This window comes from Micromys minutus (assembly GCF_963924665.1).
Source record: "Micromys minutus genome assembly, chromosome: 7".
Lineage (NCBI taxonomy): Eukaryota > Metazoa > Chordata > Mammalia > Rodentia > Muridae > Micromys > Micromys minutus.
The window spans coordinates 73,765,298-73,781,471 of NC_137976.1; the positions used below are offsets into that span (position 1 = coordinate 73,765,298).

Genomic DNA, 16,174 nt, shown 5'->3' on the forward strand with positions numbered 1-16,174 from the left:
AAATGGAGAACAGGTGTCTGCCCCCAGGGAAATCTTGAGCCCAGGCTCCAGCAGTAGCTTCCTGTGGCTCAGGCCTCCTACGAAAGAGGATACAGCTCCTGGAATATCTGCCCGTCTGCCTAACAGTTCCCAGGAGTCTCGAGTCACCTAGCTAACTTGGCCACAGCAGCATCATGTCCTTGATTAGAGCTCCAGCGTCTTAGGTCAGCCCTACCATAACCCCTAATCTCCCCGGATCTCTCAGAGGCCCTTTTCTCTGGGGCTGAGCAGTTTTCCTTGACCCGGGGCAGCCCTTGGCCTAAGGCACCCCACTATTGTGAGGCAAGAACTCAGAGGGTCCCCTTAACTGTGAGATCTGTTCTCTGAGGCTGTGCTGTTTGGGCACCATGAGCATACATACCCTAGGATACAGAAGTCCCTGAAGAATGTGTCTCCCCACCCCCACTCCAACTGGAGTCTTTGCCAGAATGGTCTGCCTCTTTTGTGGGAAATCTAATTTCCAGGCTGTATCTGATTCCAGGCTGCCTGAAAACCAGCTGCTTCCCTAGGCAGCAGACAGCCCTCCCCTCCCCCTCCCCTCCCCCTTCCCTTCCCCCTTCCCAAGCAGACTGGGAGTCTCCTGGCCCCTGTGGGAAAGATGGCTGCCTCTCCTTTTCTCAGAGTTGTTTATACCCATAACTCTGCTTCTCAGATGTGCACTATAGCACCAGGACACCACCTTGGCTACAGCTGTGACCCCAGGAGGTGTGTCCTTGTAGTTTTTCTGTGCCTACATGTGTATGAGTCAGTCCCATGCCTCTAGCTTGAGGTCTTCAGACATGTCACTCCTGTATGTCATTTTATCCACTTTCAGCTTTTTTTAAAAAAAACTTATTTATGTAAGAGCACCTTATGGTGTGGTGGTGTACACCTTTAATTCCAGCACTCAGGAGGCAGAGGCAGGTGGATCTCTGAATTCTAGGCCAGCCTGATCTAAAGGGAGAGTTCTAGGACAGCCAGGACTACACACAGAAAAACCCTGTCTCAAAAAACAAAGAGTATAAGAGTACCTCAGTGAGTTAAGAATAGTACTTTACTGTTTCCAACAGGACGGTTGTCTTTTGAAGTTCTGTAGCTTTGTTCCCCTCCGTTCTCTACCACCTCATGTTTTTGAAGTGGGTGTTTCACTTGTTGCCCAGCCTGGCCTTGAGCTCCTAGGCCCCCAGTTCTCAACCTGACCTCTTTGGTGGTTGAGTGACCCTTCCACAGGAGTCACATGTCAGACTTCCTACATATAAGATATTTACATTATGATGCATAACAGTAATCGAATTAGTTATGAAGTAGCAATGAAAATGGTTTTCTGGTTGGGGTCACTACAAAATCAGGAATTATATTAAAGGGTCACAGCACTAGGAAGGTTGAGAACCACTATCCAAGGCTTAAATGATTCTCCGACCTGTTTCTTGGGTACACGAGGCTTCCTTCCACTGTCCTTTGGGAATGGTTAAGGCACAAGGTAGAGAGGGGAGCGGGGAGCTGGCGGCCCTGTGACCTGCCCAGCCTCTGTTGTGCTGAAGGCACTGTGCAGACGTGAGGTTCCTGCTGTTCGTCACCTGAAATGCTGGCTGCACGTGTTGCTCAGCGTGCCACTTTTTATTTATTTATTTATTATAAGCACGCTGTCACTGTCCTCAGACACACCAGAAGAGGGCATCGGATCCCATTACAGATGGCTGTGAGCCACCATGTGGTTCCTGGGAACTGAACTCAGGACCTCTGGAAGAGCAGTTGGTGTTCTTAACCACTGAGCCATCTCTCCAGCCCATTTGTTTGTTTTTAACATACAGAAATGTTTCATTCTCACAAAATCCTGCTGGTGCATCTTATGCTTCTACGGAGAGGCTGAGAACAGCTTTTTACCATCCCAGCACCCTTGACCCTGTGCCTCCTTCCAGAGACTCTGTGCTCCTGGCCTTGGTGCAGACATGCTTTGTGACTCTCACACTCCAGACCTCTGATTTGTCCCCAGTCTGGGCACAGTGCCTGTCCTTTTGAGCTTGGCTACAAGCCATTCCCAAGGTTCTGGGTACCATCTGACCTCAGTGAGGACAAGATAGAGATGGAGTTCTCCCAAGGCTTGGCCATCATATTAAGGAAGCATGTTTGCTGTGCAGCAGAGCTGAGCGCTCCAGAATGTCCGCCTAGGCCGAGAGGATGGAGATGGATCAGAAGGAGGTGTGACTGTTCCTAGTGTCTTCCTGGCCTCTGATAGGTGGCTGGCCGGTCTCAGGCCTGGAAGCCAGGCCCCCTTCTGCCCCCTACTGACCCTTAAGAAATTCCTCTAATTCCTTGACCCTAATTGACCTCAGCCCTGTAATTTGCTTTTCCGGGCCAGGCCTTTGGCTGTGCTCCTTCAGAGGAGGAATGTCTGGGTTAGCAAGAAGGCAGGGATAGAGTCACCCTCCATCCCCGTCCCCTGAGTGCCCATCACTCCCCTCATAGAGTGAGGGCTCTCTGCTGCAGAGCACACAGCCACCAGGCATCCTCGTTCTGTGGTTGTGAGACCTGCATCCTCACATCCGTCATTTATAACCCCATCTTTCTCTTCTCCCTCACCCCTGCCTCTGCCTCCAGAGATGGATCATGTCCTGCCCAGCTCTGCATTTCCATCCCTCCCTCCCTCCCTCCCTCCCTCCCTCAGCTCTCTGACCCCCAGCCATCCTTCCATCTGCCTTGTCTCCCAGTCAACCATTTGCCTGCCCATCAGACTGCCCATCCTCCAGCTGACCCCTTTTGTGCTCGCTCACACAGCCATCATTCTCCTGGCTCTTAGCAGTTCTGTTGCCCACTCAGTACTGTGCTCCCCCTGTCCCCCATTCCCTCACACCTCATCCTCACTCATTCCTGTACACGGACATCCCCCACCCATCGCCGCACCAGTCCATACCGCCCTACCTTCTCCATTCGCCTGCCCATCTCTCCACCACCTTCCTGTCCCTCCCATCGCCTCTGTCTTCCTGTGATCATTGAACTTCTGCACAGGGCTTCTGCTCTGGGCCTCTCCCAGCCCATGTGGGGTACGAAAGCACAGGAATGAGGACTCCAACCCTGACACTGTCGCCGACCAACTGCCACGTCTGCGGCTGTCACTCTTGTTTTTTGGTTTTGTTTTTAAATCCTGCCAACCATGAGGTCGAGTGTGTGCATGTATGTGCCTGTGTGCTTGTGTACAAATGTGTGCATGTGCCACAGCTCACATGTGGAGGTCAGAGGACAACCTTGAACGTCAGCCCTTGCCTTCTATCTTGTTGCAGATAGGGCTCTTGTTACTGCTGTGTGTACCAGGCCAGCTCGACTGCTTCCGAAGATTCTCCTGGCTGTCCCCACTCTGGTAGTCACAGTCACTGTGCCACCGTGTCTCGTTCTCATGTGGATTCTTGGGACCAGCATTTAGGCCATCTTCCTGTTGTCTTGAGACAGAGTTTCAGTGTGCAGTGCTGACTATCCCTGAACTATGGAGATCAGGCTGGCTTGCCTTGAATTTGTGATACCCTTTGTGCCTCTGCCTCTCAAGCACTGAGACTGCACGTGTGTGCTATCAGTCCTGGCAACCACTGTTCTTTCACAGTTGAGATTTTCAAGTTTAATCTTCATCCTGACTTCCAGCTCTTCTACGTTCCTGGGTTTCATGTGTTCACACAGAGGGAGTCTTCATTATTCTATTTCATTGCACATTTAATAAGAGCATCCATGGCTGCTGGGGCCTGGATGGGCTGCTGTATGGAGCAGTGGTGCTAGGTCTTCCCAGGTGGATAGCAGCCTGTAGGAAAGGCCATTGTCTTTGCCCCCAACATCACACTTGCCTGGATGCTCCTGAGGTAATCCCAGGGATCCAGCAGGTGCATATTTGGTGCTCACCCCTACCCTAGATCTACAGCTCTGTGCCCCATGCCCTACCTGGGACAAGCATCTTTGAAGTCTCTATTGTCAATCTTTGAAAAAAAAATGCCTTTTTCTTTTTCTTTCTTTCCTCTTTTTTTTTTTTTTTTTCCTTTGCTTTCAATGACAAGAAAAATATTTACTGGTTTTGTTTGTTTGGATTGATTTTGGTTTTGGGTTTTTCAAATCAGGGTCTCACTGTGTAGTTCTGACTGTCCTGGAACTCTGTAGAACAGACTGGTCTCAAACTCAGAAAGATCTGCCTGCCACTGCCTCACAAGTGTGTGGGACTATGCCCAGTTTTACAATTATTGTTTTAATATAAAAATAGCATTTTTGAGTTACTATCCAAAAAAAGCTACCCTGAGCCGGGCCTAGTGGCACACACCCTTAATCCCAGCACCCAGAAAGCAGAAGCAGGCAGATCTCTGGGAATCTGAGGTCAGCCTGGTCTATTTAGTGAGAGAGTTCCTGGCTAGCAGGAGGTATAAAGTGAGATTCTCAAAAATCCAAAAACAAACAAAAGAACCATTGTCTCCTGATGTTCTGGGTCTGGGTCACCCATATATCACGTGTGGGCTTCCTTTGATCAACCTAGAGGGTCCCCACACTTTGGAGTCAGTACCCCATCTAAGAGCAGGCAGGTACACATAGTATGGGAAGGTGGCAGAGGCTCAGCACACATTCCTTTGCTCTCCTATGGGAGCTGCCAAGACTCTACCTCCCCACAACCTAGCTAGTGTTTGGGATGTTCCCTGGAAAACTCTCCAATCATTTTGCTCTGAGTTAGCTGAATTGGGCAATGGCAGGGCCAATGTGGGATTTGGCTACTTTCTGAGCCCCCTGCCAGCCCCAAATAGAGCCAGTGGGTATCCTTCAGAACGAATCTTCTTGGCTCCCTGAGCTGTGGCATGTTTGAGGTGGCTTGGGTCTGGCTGATTATGCTAGATGGGGGTTTGTTGTAGTAAATATTTAATCTCAATAGGGAGTTTCTATCCTGTCTTAGACCATTTAGTTCCATGATAAAAGACATAAAACCTTTATATTTATAATAAGCTTTAGCCAGTAGTAGAGCTGGGCAGATACCTATCCTCTGTGGCATTTGTCTACTTCCCAGTAGATAAGGTTGACTTGCCATGTTCTTCCTGTGCCGCTCTCACACCATCTGACCATCCCTCACAGCTAATTCTCAGGATCCATACCCCATGGGGTCTTCCCCTCTCTTCTCTCCTGCCTCCAACCCCAAGCCTGGGAACTGAACTCCATCTACCTGTCCTCTGAGGAGCAAGGTTACGTAGCAGCACTTGGTGTACATGAGGATCTCCTTGTCCCTGGTGCCAGTAGACCTTGGGGGGCCAGCACTCAGCATTACAATATATAGCAACAGACTTAACCTTAACAGGGGTTAGGTTAAGGAGGACACAGGGGTACAATCAGAAGGAAAGCAAGATTCTCCATTTTTACACAAGAGGGAAGGAAGTTAACTTTGTCCACAAGATCAATAGCTGTCTGTCAGGAGTTTCTACCTTCTAAAGCTTTAGTTTGGCTGATGCCTCCAGCAAGAAAAACAGACTCCATGACCCACCTCTGCCCTCCAGGGTGGGACCCTTGTCAAGTTTCCTGTCACCACCTAGGCTGTTTTGTGTGTGTGTGTGTGTGTGTGTGTGTGTGTGTGCATGTGTGTGTGTGTGCATGTGTGTGTGTGGGGGGTATGGGCTGAGTGTCCCTGCTGTGACTCTGCCTTTTGTTTCTGAGTTGTCATGGTGTCCAGAGAGCCCAATCTGCACTTCTCTTCCTATTTCTTTCCTTAGTGGTGGCCTCTCCCAACAGAAGTTTGGCTAACTTTACAGGTTATGATTAAGGACAGTTCCTCTGCCCACACCAGTGCTTCTGCAAGGTCACATTGGCAGTTTTACTCATGTAGCAGGTGCAGAGGAAGGGACAGCTGTGGGGCTTGTGCACTTCTTGCCTGCACTGGGCCTCATTCCCCAGCTGTCTTGCTGAGGGGACCGTGCTTTTTGCCTCTGGGTTACATGTCTTCCCAGTGCTGCTGCAGAACTGCTCTGCTGTGGTATCACCTCGTTCATGCATGATATCCCCATGCAAGGGCCTCCTTCTCTAAGCTCAGGCACTGTATTGGTGCAGGGGTGAGGGAGTGGTCCAGCAGTCTGCTTCAGTAAGTTGTGGAACCAGCTGGGAGCCGGCCCCAAGCAACCCTGGGCTTCAGGCCACATACTGAGTATGTTTGTACCTCTCCCACAGCCAGGAGCCTGCATCTGAGTTCTGCATACTTGGACCATTTTTGTTGTTCATGAAAAACAAATATACTGGTCCGCCAGAGAATGAGTGGCAAGGAAAAACATGCTGGCTTATCACCGCAAACACCAAGCCCCCTCCCTCCAATCCCTTGGGGCTCTGGGGTCAAGGAATAGCTCTCTGCTAGTGTGTGGGCAAGCCTGAGCGTCCCTAAAGGCTGGACCTCAGATTCTTGGGAACTCCCTCTAGATCAGGCCGGTCATGCACAAGCCAGTTTTAAGGAATCGGAGTCTAATGTCGCTCTCCCAGAACCTCAGCCAGGTTTTATTCTGCCTTGAGAAGCAGAATCAACCCTGCCCTGGGCAGTCACAGTGGACCAGTAGAGGCTAAACTGCTCTACAGTCAGTCTTTCCAGGAGCTCCAAGGTAGTGCTTCTCACCCAGCAGCCTTGGTGTCCTGTGCTTGTAGTGGAACAGCCTCTTGTGCCCTGCCTGCTGGCTGCTCTGACTTGGCCAGGAGGCTTTGTGGATGCTGCTGGGCCCTCACCCACTCTCTGTGGGTGTCTGTGGACAGGATTGAGGTGGTCCCACAAGACTGGAATCATCTGGCAGAGTCAGGGGCAACCAAAATCCTGAAAGATGCAGAGTATTTATCACATCACACCCCCTTCCCACCGGGCTCTGAGAAACCCATGGTCTGTGGCTCAGCTGCGCTTGGCAGGAAGCAAAGAGCCTGGGTCAGAGGCCTAGCTTCACAGGGAGGGAGTTGCCTGTTTCCGGCCAGCTTCAGATTAATGGCTTTTAATTTAGAATTTAATCAATGCAGCTTCCCTCCACAGAGCTGGATGCTCTGGCTTGGGAGACAGTCCTGTGATCTGTGAGCAGGGTGGCAGGGGGCCCAGGATGGCCTCACCAGGTTGATGCTCCACCCTGCCCTAAGCTTGTTCTGTTTTGCCTGCAGGCTGCCGGCACCCTGGCATGGAGGACTGCAACGTGCATTCGGCGGCCAGCATTCTGGCCTCGGTGAAGGAACAGGAGGCTCGTTTCGAGCGGTTGACACGGGCACTAGAACAAGAACGGCGCCACGTTGCCCTGCAGCTGGAACGTGCCCAGCAGCCTGGCATGAGCACTGGTGGTATGGTGGGCAGTGGGCAGCCCCTGCCAATGGCCTGGCAGCAGCTGGTTCTGCAGGTAATAGTCCGAGGGAGGGTAAAGACAGCCAAGTAGGGAAACAGTTGAGATCTTGGTGGATCGCAGCTAGCATGAAATGGCCTGGAGGGAGGCAAGGAAAGTAGATCCCAGGGGGCAGAAGCCCCATTTGTCTGTTTCAGCCACAGTATGAAGAAAAGAACAGGACATGCCTGACCCTTAGAATTCACATTCTCCATTGAGTGAGCCCTCGGGGCTCAGGTGGCTGCATTGGATCTGGGCAGTTCTTTAAAGACTTTTATACAGCCAAGCCGGATCCCACCATCTGCCTACGTCTCAGTGAGCTAGAGGCATCAGTTTCTCCATTGTCCATTGCCCTGGGCAGGAAGCTCTGTTTTATAACCAGGACCTAAGGATGTTCAGGTGGTAGTGTCTTGGCCCTTCCCTACCCCCTCATGACACAGGGAGGTCTCAGAATGAGGAAATCCAGAGGTTGGGGTTTGCTGTGATTATCAAGGTTTACTTTATGTCTGAAACTCACGGTTACCAGCAGGAGGAAGAGGCTCCTCCTCTCCACCCAGAACAGATACTTTCCCTGTGCTTGCCCCTGAGCCCCTCAAAAGGAACGTCTGAGGATCCTCAGTTTCCCATGTTCAGCTCCCACAGTCTTAAACTCGGCCGTTTCTTGGTCCTTCTGGACCTGCATCATAGGGAACTGTGCCTAACATGTTCTTGGTAGAGACTACAGGAACCCGGGCCTGTTTTAGCCAGCGAGGGAGGCAGGAGCTAGGCATGTGAGATTCATAGACAAGCTGCCTTTGTCTGATGGCTCACAGATAAAGGTTCCTATATCTGTTCACATCTACTCACCTAAAATGCAGTCAGAGCCAAAGATCCTCACATTTCCAGAAGACCCCAAGTCCAGTAGGGAGTCATGTTTTCTTCTCTTCTTCACCCTCCTGTTCAACACCACCCCTCTTTTCTTCCTTTGTGATAGTGAATGTTTTCTGAAAGGCAGGACAGTGAGTCAGGACTGAGGGGAGTAGGTTTGGCAGAGCGGGCCACGTGTATGAGGAGCTTGTTAAGTCAGACCCGAGGTCTTCCACGTGATCTTGGAAGGTTGTAGCTGTAGTAGCATGTGTCTAGCACACAGGAGGCATGTAAAACCACACACACGGTGAGTTCTATCCTGCTAACCTTCCCTAACCTTCTAAAGGAAGCAGAACAGTGGTGGTCACTGCCCCGAGGCTGTCCCCCAGGATAGAACAGGCTCTGTTCTCCGTCTCATTGACCAGCAGTACGGAAAGATGGGGAAGCCCTCAGGGTCAGTGCCCTGGCAGGAAAATGTTCCCACAGTCTGGAGCTGCTGACCTCAGTTGGTGTTTTCTCCTTAGCTGCTATTCCTGCTCTTGGCTTTCTCGGTTCTAGCCAGATGTGACGGGCTAATGGGGACACGAGGAGGCTCAGGCTGGCCAGGCCATTGCCTCAGTGTTGAATCTTTGTATATTAATCTCAACAAGCAGTAATCTGGAACCTCCCTCTGAGGCGCAGGGTCAGCATAGGTAGTTGAGAGCTTGGGGTGGTTGCCAGGCAGGTAGCTGCGGCCTGCAGCCTGGGATCTAGGGTCGGAGGTTACTGCAGACTTGTTCACTGGACTTCCACACATTCTGACGGGATGAAGACACTCACCTTGGATGGGGGAAACACTATCATGACCTGGTCAGTCTCCAGCTGAGCCAAACTGGCTGGGGTGCTAACAGCTGGAAAATCTGGTCTGCATTCCTTCAAAACAGTGTGTTCTGTGAACTGACCACGAGTGGAGGATGGAGGGTGTCAGAAGTCAGAGCATTCTGGTCTGAGTAGGGAAACTTAGCTTGAGCATGCTGGCCTCTGCTAGTGGTACATGGAGGGAAGGTGGGGCCTCAGGGCAGGTTTGACTTTTCAGGCTGGGGTGGGGCGAAGCAGACAGGAGGCAGGGAACTAAACCTGGGCCCCTTCCTTGGAGTAACCACTGGGCTTCCCTGGGCTGGCCTCAGTTCTACTATCTCTCAAAACCTATTTTCATATGTATGATGCAGGAGTCTTTGGGTGCTCTATAGTGTGACAGGCAAAAAAAAAAAAAAAAAAAAAAAAAAAAGAGGCATAGTCTTTACTCCACCCCTCCCTGTACTTGTTTTCTCCACTAGCCAAATTCCCCAGGTGTGGCTGCTGGAAGGCTCAGGGTGGAGCAAGATACGTCTTGCTGGCTCAGATCCCCACAGCCCATCTATCATTTCCCAATAGACTCAAGGCATGAAGGACAGGATATAAAGCCAGTTCTGTGTTCAGGGCTTCTGACAAGAGCCCGTTCCAGAGACTTTTTGTCCCACTGTTTGATACACTGTAGCTGTCTGCAGACGGTGAGATGATACTTTCTTGTTTCTTGATGGGGAACCCAAGACATAAACTGGGTGCCCTGTGGGGTTATGCACTAAGCTGTAGTGACCTTCACTTGGAGAACCAAGTGGAGTGAGTTCCTTGCAGTTTGACCATACCAGAACTGTCTTCAGAGCAAAATGACTAACAGGATAACTAGCTTGGGTCAGGTCTACTCTGTGGGACCTTAGTTTATACAACTGTAGAGGTGGATATGCATATACACATTCACTGGAGATAGATTGAGATCTGAGAAGGAACGATTGCCCAAGTCTCTTGGGGTGTGTAGGTTGGGGGTGGGGTTGCCAACCCTAGGACAGTATGCTAGGAGCCAAGACCTGGGGGCTGGCAGCCCATCAGGCCTAGCTGCAGAGTCCCGCCCCTGCCTGTGGGGGGCGGAGCCTCGCCCACCCCGCCTGGGCGCGCCCCTTCCGATTGGCTGCTGGTCTTGGCCGCTGCCAGGTCCGCCTGCACGGGAGGGAGTCAGTAAAGCTGGAGCGGCCGGAGCGCCCGGAGCGCCCGCGGAGTGCGGCGGTCCAGCTGCCGCCCCCGTCAGCTTGCAGCTTCCCAGCTTCGGTCCGATGCCGGCCGAACTCAGACAGGTTGGAAAGAACTTGGTCCCGCGGGGGTCGGGGGCGGTGTCCTGAGGCCCTGGCCTACCCTGGAAGACCCGCTCCGCTTTTGTTTCGGCGAGCAGCCAGCCCTCCGCAGCTATTGTCTGTTCTCAAGCCCGCTGAGCTGACCCCCAGGACGGGAGCGGTGGCGGTGGCGGGAGTGAGCCAGCTTGCCCTGCGTGGAGGGGGCGTGTGCGAGGACCGTGCGCCTCGGTACCTTAGGGGCTGGAACCCCGCGTGGGGGCTCAAGCCGGGCGACCCTGCACTCGAATCGGTGACCAGGGAAGGGAGCACCTCTCCGCCTGTGGGACAGGTGGCGAGGGAGGGGGAAAAGGCGGGGCACCGGGCTTTCTTAGTGGCCCCTCCCAAACAGCGAGACCAGCCTGCTAAAAAGGAAACTGGCCTAGGCCTCTTGCTCCCTAGGTGCTCTCTCGGCTCCCCTCCATTACCCTTCTCGCTTCCTACTACACTCTAGGGACCAGTGGAGCAGCTTCTGGAGATTTAATGGAAACCCTTTCTGCCGGGGCATTGCACGTGAGGGAGGGCAAGGGAGGAGGAGCAGAGCCGGGTACTGCCCAAGTGTGGTGGCGGGAGGGGTCTGCCCGGCATCCAGGTTGTTTGTGGTCCAGTACTGGTGAGGGGCTGGTGTGCTGCTACATGTACTATTTTCAGAGGGAGAGGGGTTTGATTAGCAGTGGAACTAAACCTCTGTCTGTATGGAGCAGGGGCTGCCTAAAAGATACCTGCTGGTGGGAGCGAGGTCTGCCACACACCTAATGTGGTCCATAGCTTCTGGCCACTTACTGCCCAGTCACTTGTGGATTTGTGGTCAATGTGACTGGGGTTCAGGCTTAAGGGAAGCTGTGAGTGGTGACACTTGGTCCCCTCCCCAGCGTGTTTGGCCCACCACACGACCCTTGGCCTTCTAGCCACTGTCTGGGGCCACACCCTGGCAGGGTTACTGCTCCTGTAGGCAGTGGAAGGGTTGTGAGACGGGGCATAAAGGGAGTGGAATTTTGTGGTAACCCAGGACCTGCCTGGTGGGAGATGTTTGCCTGACTTTTTCCTACACTGCCTAGGAGGGCCATGCTGGATGGAGTTCAGAACTCCATACATCCGGCAGTAACCTCTGGGGACTCCCCCCCCCCCCACCCCGCCGAGGTGTGGGCTCCAGGTATGCATCTGACTTCACTTTATGGTTGATGTAGGCCAGCAGGAACTGCATAGGGTGGGGCACAAAGACCTGTGGTCGGCTCTGCATGATAGAAACTATCGATGCTTGTCCATAAAGCACATGATCCGTTACATCCTCACACATCTTGGCTTTCTCTCCATAGTCCTGGCATGGAGAATGGGTGGGATGAGTCCCAGGTTTGTGTTCAGTACTATGCTTGTGGGCTCCTTTAGGGAGCAGGGTACCTGGGTAGGTCCTAGCAAACCCAGACAGCGCAGCAACCCCTCTCTTGTATAGGCCTAATAGCTCCAAAGTTTGGATATGGATAATGGCCTCTTTTAGAGGAGAAAGGACCATATCTTCAAAGGTGCCCATGTCTGTTACAGAGAGGAAGAGCCCAGAATGAGCTCTCAGGTTGTGCTACGAGCATGGGGAATAGGTAGGCTGGTGGGTGGGCTGTGGACGTGGAGACCCCCGCCAGCCTTCACTGTTCATACCGATTGTTGGTTGTTAGCCCATCATTTTCTAGACATACCGCAAAGAAATTCCAGAAGCTGGGTTCCAGGATGGCCTTGTGCTTCTTGCTACCAAAGGCCTCAGTTTCCCCATCTATACAAGCACTGAGAACCCAGTAGTGGATAGGTGGTGGGTGTCAGCGGCTACTTCTGTGTGTTGGAAGCACAGGTAAGGGCTGGTGCCAGTAAAAGTCCAGACAGGTGGATGGGAGATGATGTGTTTGAGAACAGGGGACATACTGCACTTGTGCCCTTGTTCTTGACTGGGAACTCATGTGTATGCATGTGCCCATTTCAGGGTTTAGAGGCATCTGTCTTTATGAGTCTAGGTCCCTCTCTGTGTGTATGCCCAGGCATTTGTAGCTGTCCTGAGTTTCTCAGGAACATGGCTGATTTACACTCCTGCCTGCCTGGGTGAGGTCATTGACTGCTTTTAGCTTCCTGAGGTCATCTGCTAGCAGAGACTCTCAAGCTCAGGATCTCTCTGCCCATACATTAGTGGGTGACTACCGTAGGTGGCCAACCTTTGTTGGAGATCCTGGGTCTCCAGACTGCTGCAGTTGCTGTGTGTCACGTGTTCAGCACAGACCAGGGTCTGTGATTCACAACGTCCTAGATCCTTCTTTGCTTTACCACCTATGTAGGGTGTAGGGCCGGGTTCTCCTCTGAATGTTTAATGTATGTAGATGCATGCAAATCTATGAAGCCCCCCTTGCTCCTCCCCCTCCTTTGTAGCTAGGAATACTGCTCCTAGTCCCCCCACCCCCCAGTTCAATAAAACCCTGTTGAGCTTCAGAGAGTTCAACAGTGAGAACTGCAGCTTGACACTCAGGCACCAAGCAGAGATGGAGCAGCCTCAGCACAGTCAGTGTCCTTGGAGAAGTGCCCAGGTCACCCAGTCTGGCATCTTTCCAGTTGTCCCCATATGGGGCCTCATCTATTTCTCTTTCCCAGAGAACAGGGTCTCCTCTCCTTTGACAGATCTCAGACATTCTTCTCATCTGTAGGCTAGGGAAGGGACCACCAAAGCCGTGTCCCAGAGAGGCCACCAAAGCCGTGTCCCAGAGAGGTGCGGCAAAGCTCACTGATTCCTTGTTAGATGCATTCCTGAAATACCAGGAACTGTGAGATTCTGGCAAACCTCTTCATCAGTTCTGTCAGTTATAAAGTCATCTCTTAAATCCCCAAAGGCACTGAAAGAGGAAGAAATGTGCTCTGTGCCTCTACTGTCCTGAGCTCAGGAGATGTCCTGTTGTGCTATGCTAGTGACATACTTGTATTCATAAATGTGTCTCTGTCAGGGGACAGGAGTTAGCCTGAGAAGGCCTACTGTCCCTGTGATCTCTGCAGGAAGGCTTGGCTCCCTGCTTAGCACAGAGCCCAGGCCAGGGAAGGGAAGGGTATTGTGGCTCTGTAGCTGGGGACATGTAGTATGAACCCAAGGCCTCCCTGGACTTTGGGTGGGGAGGCACAGCCTACTGCTGACCTAGCCATGGTTAGGAAGGAATGTGTCCCCTCCAACCCGCCCACTGTAGCCTGAGTTCCAACCCCTGCTCAGGCCAGATGCCAACCCTCGGACTGGCTCTCAGATGCATGTACCACTCTGCACAGCAGGAACTGGCCTGTTATCCTAGAGTTGGCTTCTGAGCTGGCTAGTCTGACTAATACACAAGTGGGCCTCAGTCCTAACTCTCTTCTGGAATTCCCCCACCATGCCTGTCTGCAGGGTGGCAGTAAGGTGGCTGTAAGTAGCAGCCACATATCTAGTATCCAGTATGATGCATGTCTCCATATTCCAAGAGCCTTTGGGCCAGAAGGAGCAAGGGTATCTTAGCATTGTGGGTGCCTGCTTAGAAGGTGGTTATCTCAGACCTGTGAGGACTCCTGGCTGACCTTGGTACAGGATTGTGTGAACTGTGCTAAAACTGACTCTTAAGACTTGGCTATTCAGTTCATGGAGTAGGGTGGAGAAGAAGGCCAATTCGAGGAGGCAGGGATGTCAGCAGAACATCCTGCGGGGGGGGGGGGGGCGGGGGGGCTGGAGAGATGGCTCAGTGGTTAGAGCACTGACTGCTCTTCCAGGGGTCCTGAGTTCAATTCCCAGCAACCCCATGGTGGCTCACAGCCATCTGTAATGGGATCCAATGCCCTCTTCTGGTGTGCTCACATACATACAATAAATAAATAAATCTTTAAAAAAAGAGTTTAAACAGAAAAAAAGAACATCCTGCAGGACCTTCTTGGTTCCCCTTTATGCCTAGAAAAGCCTGTGGCAGAGCCATGGAGCTCAGGGTGGCCACCTTGGCTTAGGGTACTGCCTCTGTCTCTAGAGCCAACAAGTCCACATACCATTTTCTTGTCCCCAAGGACAGTCTACCTGTTGCCTTTGGGTCCAGATGGACTTGCTTTGCACCCCAGCCCAGTTTGAGGAGCCGATAACCCCTGGTCAGCAGCCATACAAGGCAGAGTGAGTGTGTGGATCTTGACCTTTGATCTTCTTTTCCCTCTAGGAGCAGAGCCTGGGTAGCCAGGCATCGCTGGCCACGATGCCAGAGGCGCCTGAGGTGCTGGAGGAGACAGTAACTGTGGAGGAAGACCCTGGCACCCCCACTTCTCATGTATCCATTGTCACATCAGAAGATGGTACAACCCGGCGGACTGAGACTAAGGTATGGCTGGACCCAGGCAAGAAGAGAGTAGCTTGGACAAGCATAGCTGCCCCTCTGTGGACCAGGTGTGTGAGCTGGCACTCAAGGACCACTTGTTTGGATGGGGAATTGAGGCCACCCTGGCCCTGTCTTGGTCTCTAGAGCCACCAAACCCATTTGCTACTTTCTTGTCCATCAGGTCACTAAGACGGTCAAGACTGTAACCACAAGGACAGTACGCCAGGTGCCTTTGGGCCCAGATGGACTCCCCTTGCTGGACAGCGGCCCTCCACTTGGCTCTTTTGCTGATGGGCCCCTGGACCGGCATTACCTACTGCGTGGTGCTGGCCCAGCAGCCACACTCTCCCGAGCCTACCTCAGTAGTGGAGGTGGCTTTCCCGATTGTCCCGAGCCCCGTGATATTCCAAGCTATGGCAGTTTGTCCCGAGGGCTTGGAGTACGGCCACCACGTACTGGCCTCCTGGGCCCAGGACCTGGTGATGGCTGTTTCACACTCCCTGGCCGCCGAGAAGCCTTCCCTATGGGCTCTGAATCTGGACCACCAAGTGGCCGCTCTCTGCCTGAGCATTTTCAAGCTGAACCGTATGGCCTGGAGGATGACACTCGGAGCCTGGCTGCAGATGATGAGGGCGGCCCTGACCTGGAGCCTGACTATAGCACAGCAACACGGAGGAGACCTGAGTATGGGCGGAGCCTTCGTGCCAGGTGAGCACCCGTCCCTGTGGCTGCCTCTCCTGGGAATTCTCTCTTCCATTCCCCAGGTACAGAGTCTCCCCCAGGTCTTCAGGCTATATTTCAGTTTGAATTGCCTCCATTTCTTCTCAAGGAGAGCAAGAAGAACGGGCCTGGGCTGATAGGCATGCACAGCTGAAACTGGTTCTGTTCTAATAGCCAGCCAGCTGGCCATGAAGACCCGGGCATCAGATGTTTACAGTGTGACTCTGCTTAAGGCCTCTGAAGTCTCCGGGCCTTGGTTACCCCCATGCACGGTAGCTCAAACCCAGAGGCCTTGGTCTTTCTTGTTATGGCCCTTGATCCTGCCCTTTATACTGTTCCTGTTTATATCTGTAGATGAAAACATGACCATAGCCCAAGTCTAGAGTTTGTTATGTGACCTTCCTAGTCTTAGTCCCTTTCCTGGGAAGTGTGAGGGTTTATAAGGTTACTGAGAGCCAAAAGATGTCCTTGTCAGGTGGTCTAATTGGAATGGCCATGCACAGGGAGGATATTCTACCCTTAACCTGGCATCACAGAAAGGACTTGGGAGTCCTGCCCTGTCCCTGGCAGATGCCACACCCACATTAAGTCATGATTAAGTAACACTGTTAGGGAGCGACTGGAGAGATGGCTCAGTGGTTAAGAGCACTGACTGATCTTCCAGAGGTCCTAAGTTCAAATCCAAGCAACCATGTGGTGGCTCTCAACCATTTGTAATGAGATCTGATGCTCTCCTGATGCCCTC

General features: G+C 52.4%; 1 protein-coding gene across 3 annotated transcripts in view; it reads left to right on the forward strand.

The window, feature by feature from the left end:
* ARVCF (ARVCF delta catenin family member) overlaps positions 1-16,174 on the forward strand; it is a 54,553-nt gene that overhangs the window by 29,735 nt on the left and 8,644 nt on the right. For 2 of the 3 annotated variants that reach the window (XM_080919103.1, XM_080919104.1), the window contains exons 3-5: positions 7,138-7,367; positions 14,554-14,712; positions 14,891-15,417. In XM_080919103.1, the coding sequence (XP_080775229.1) occupies positions 7,138-7,367; positions 14,554-14,712; positions 14,891-15,417 (916 nt within the window). Of the gene's footprint in view, positions 1-7,137; positions 7,368-10,247; positions 10,343-14,553; positions 14,713-14,890; positions 15,418-16,174 lie in introns of those variants that run through there. The other variant, XM_080919105.1, reaches the window with a different exon arrangement.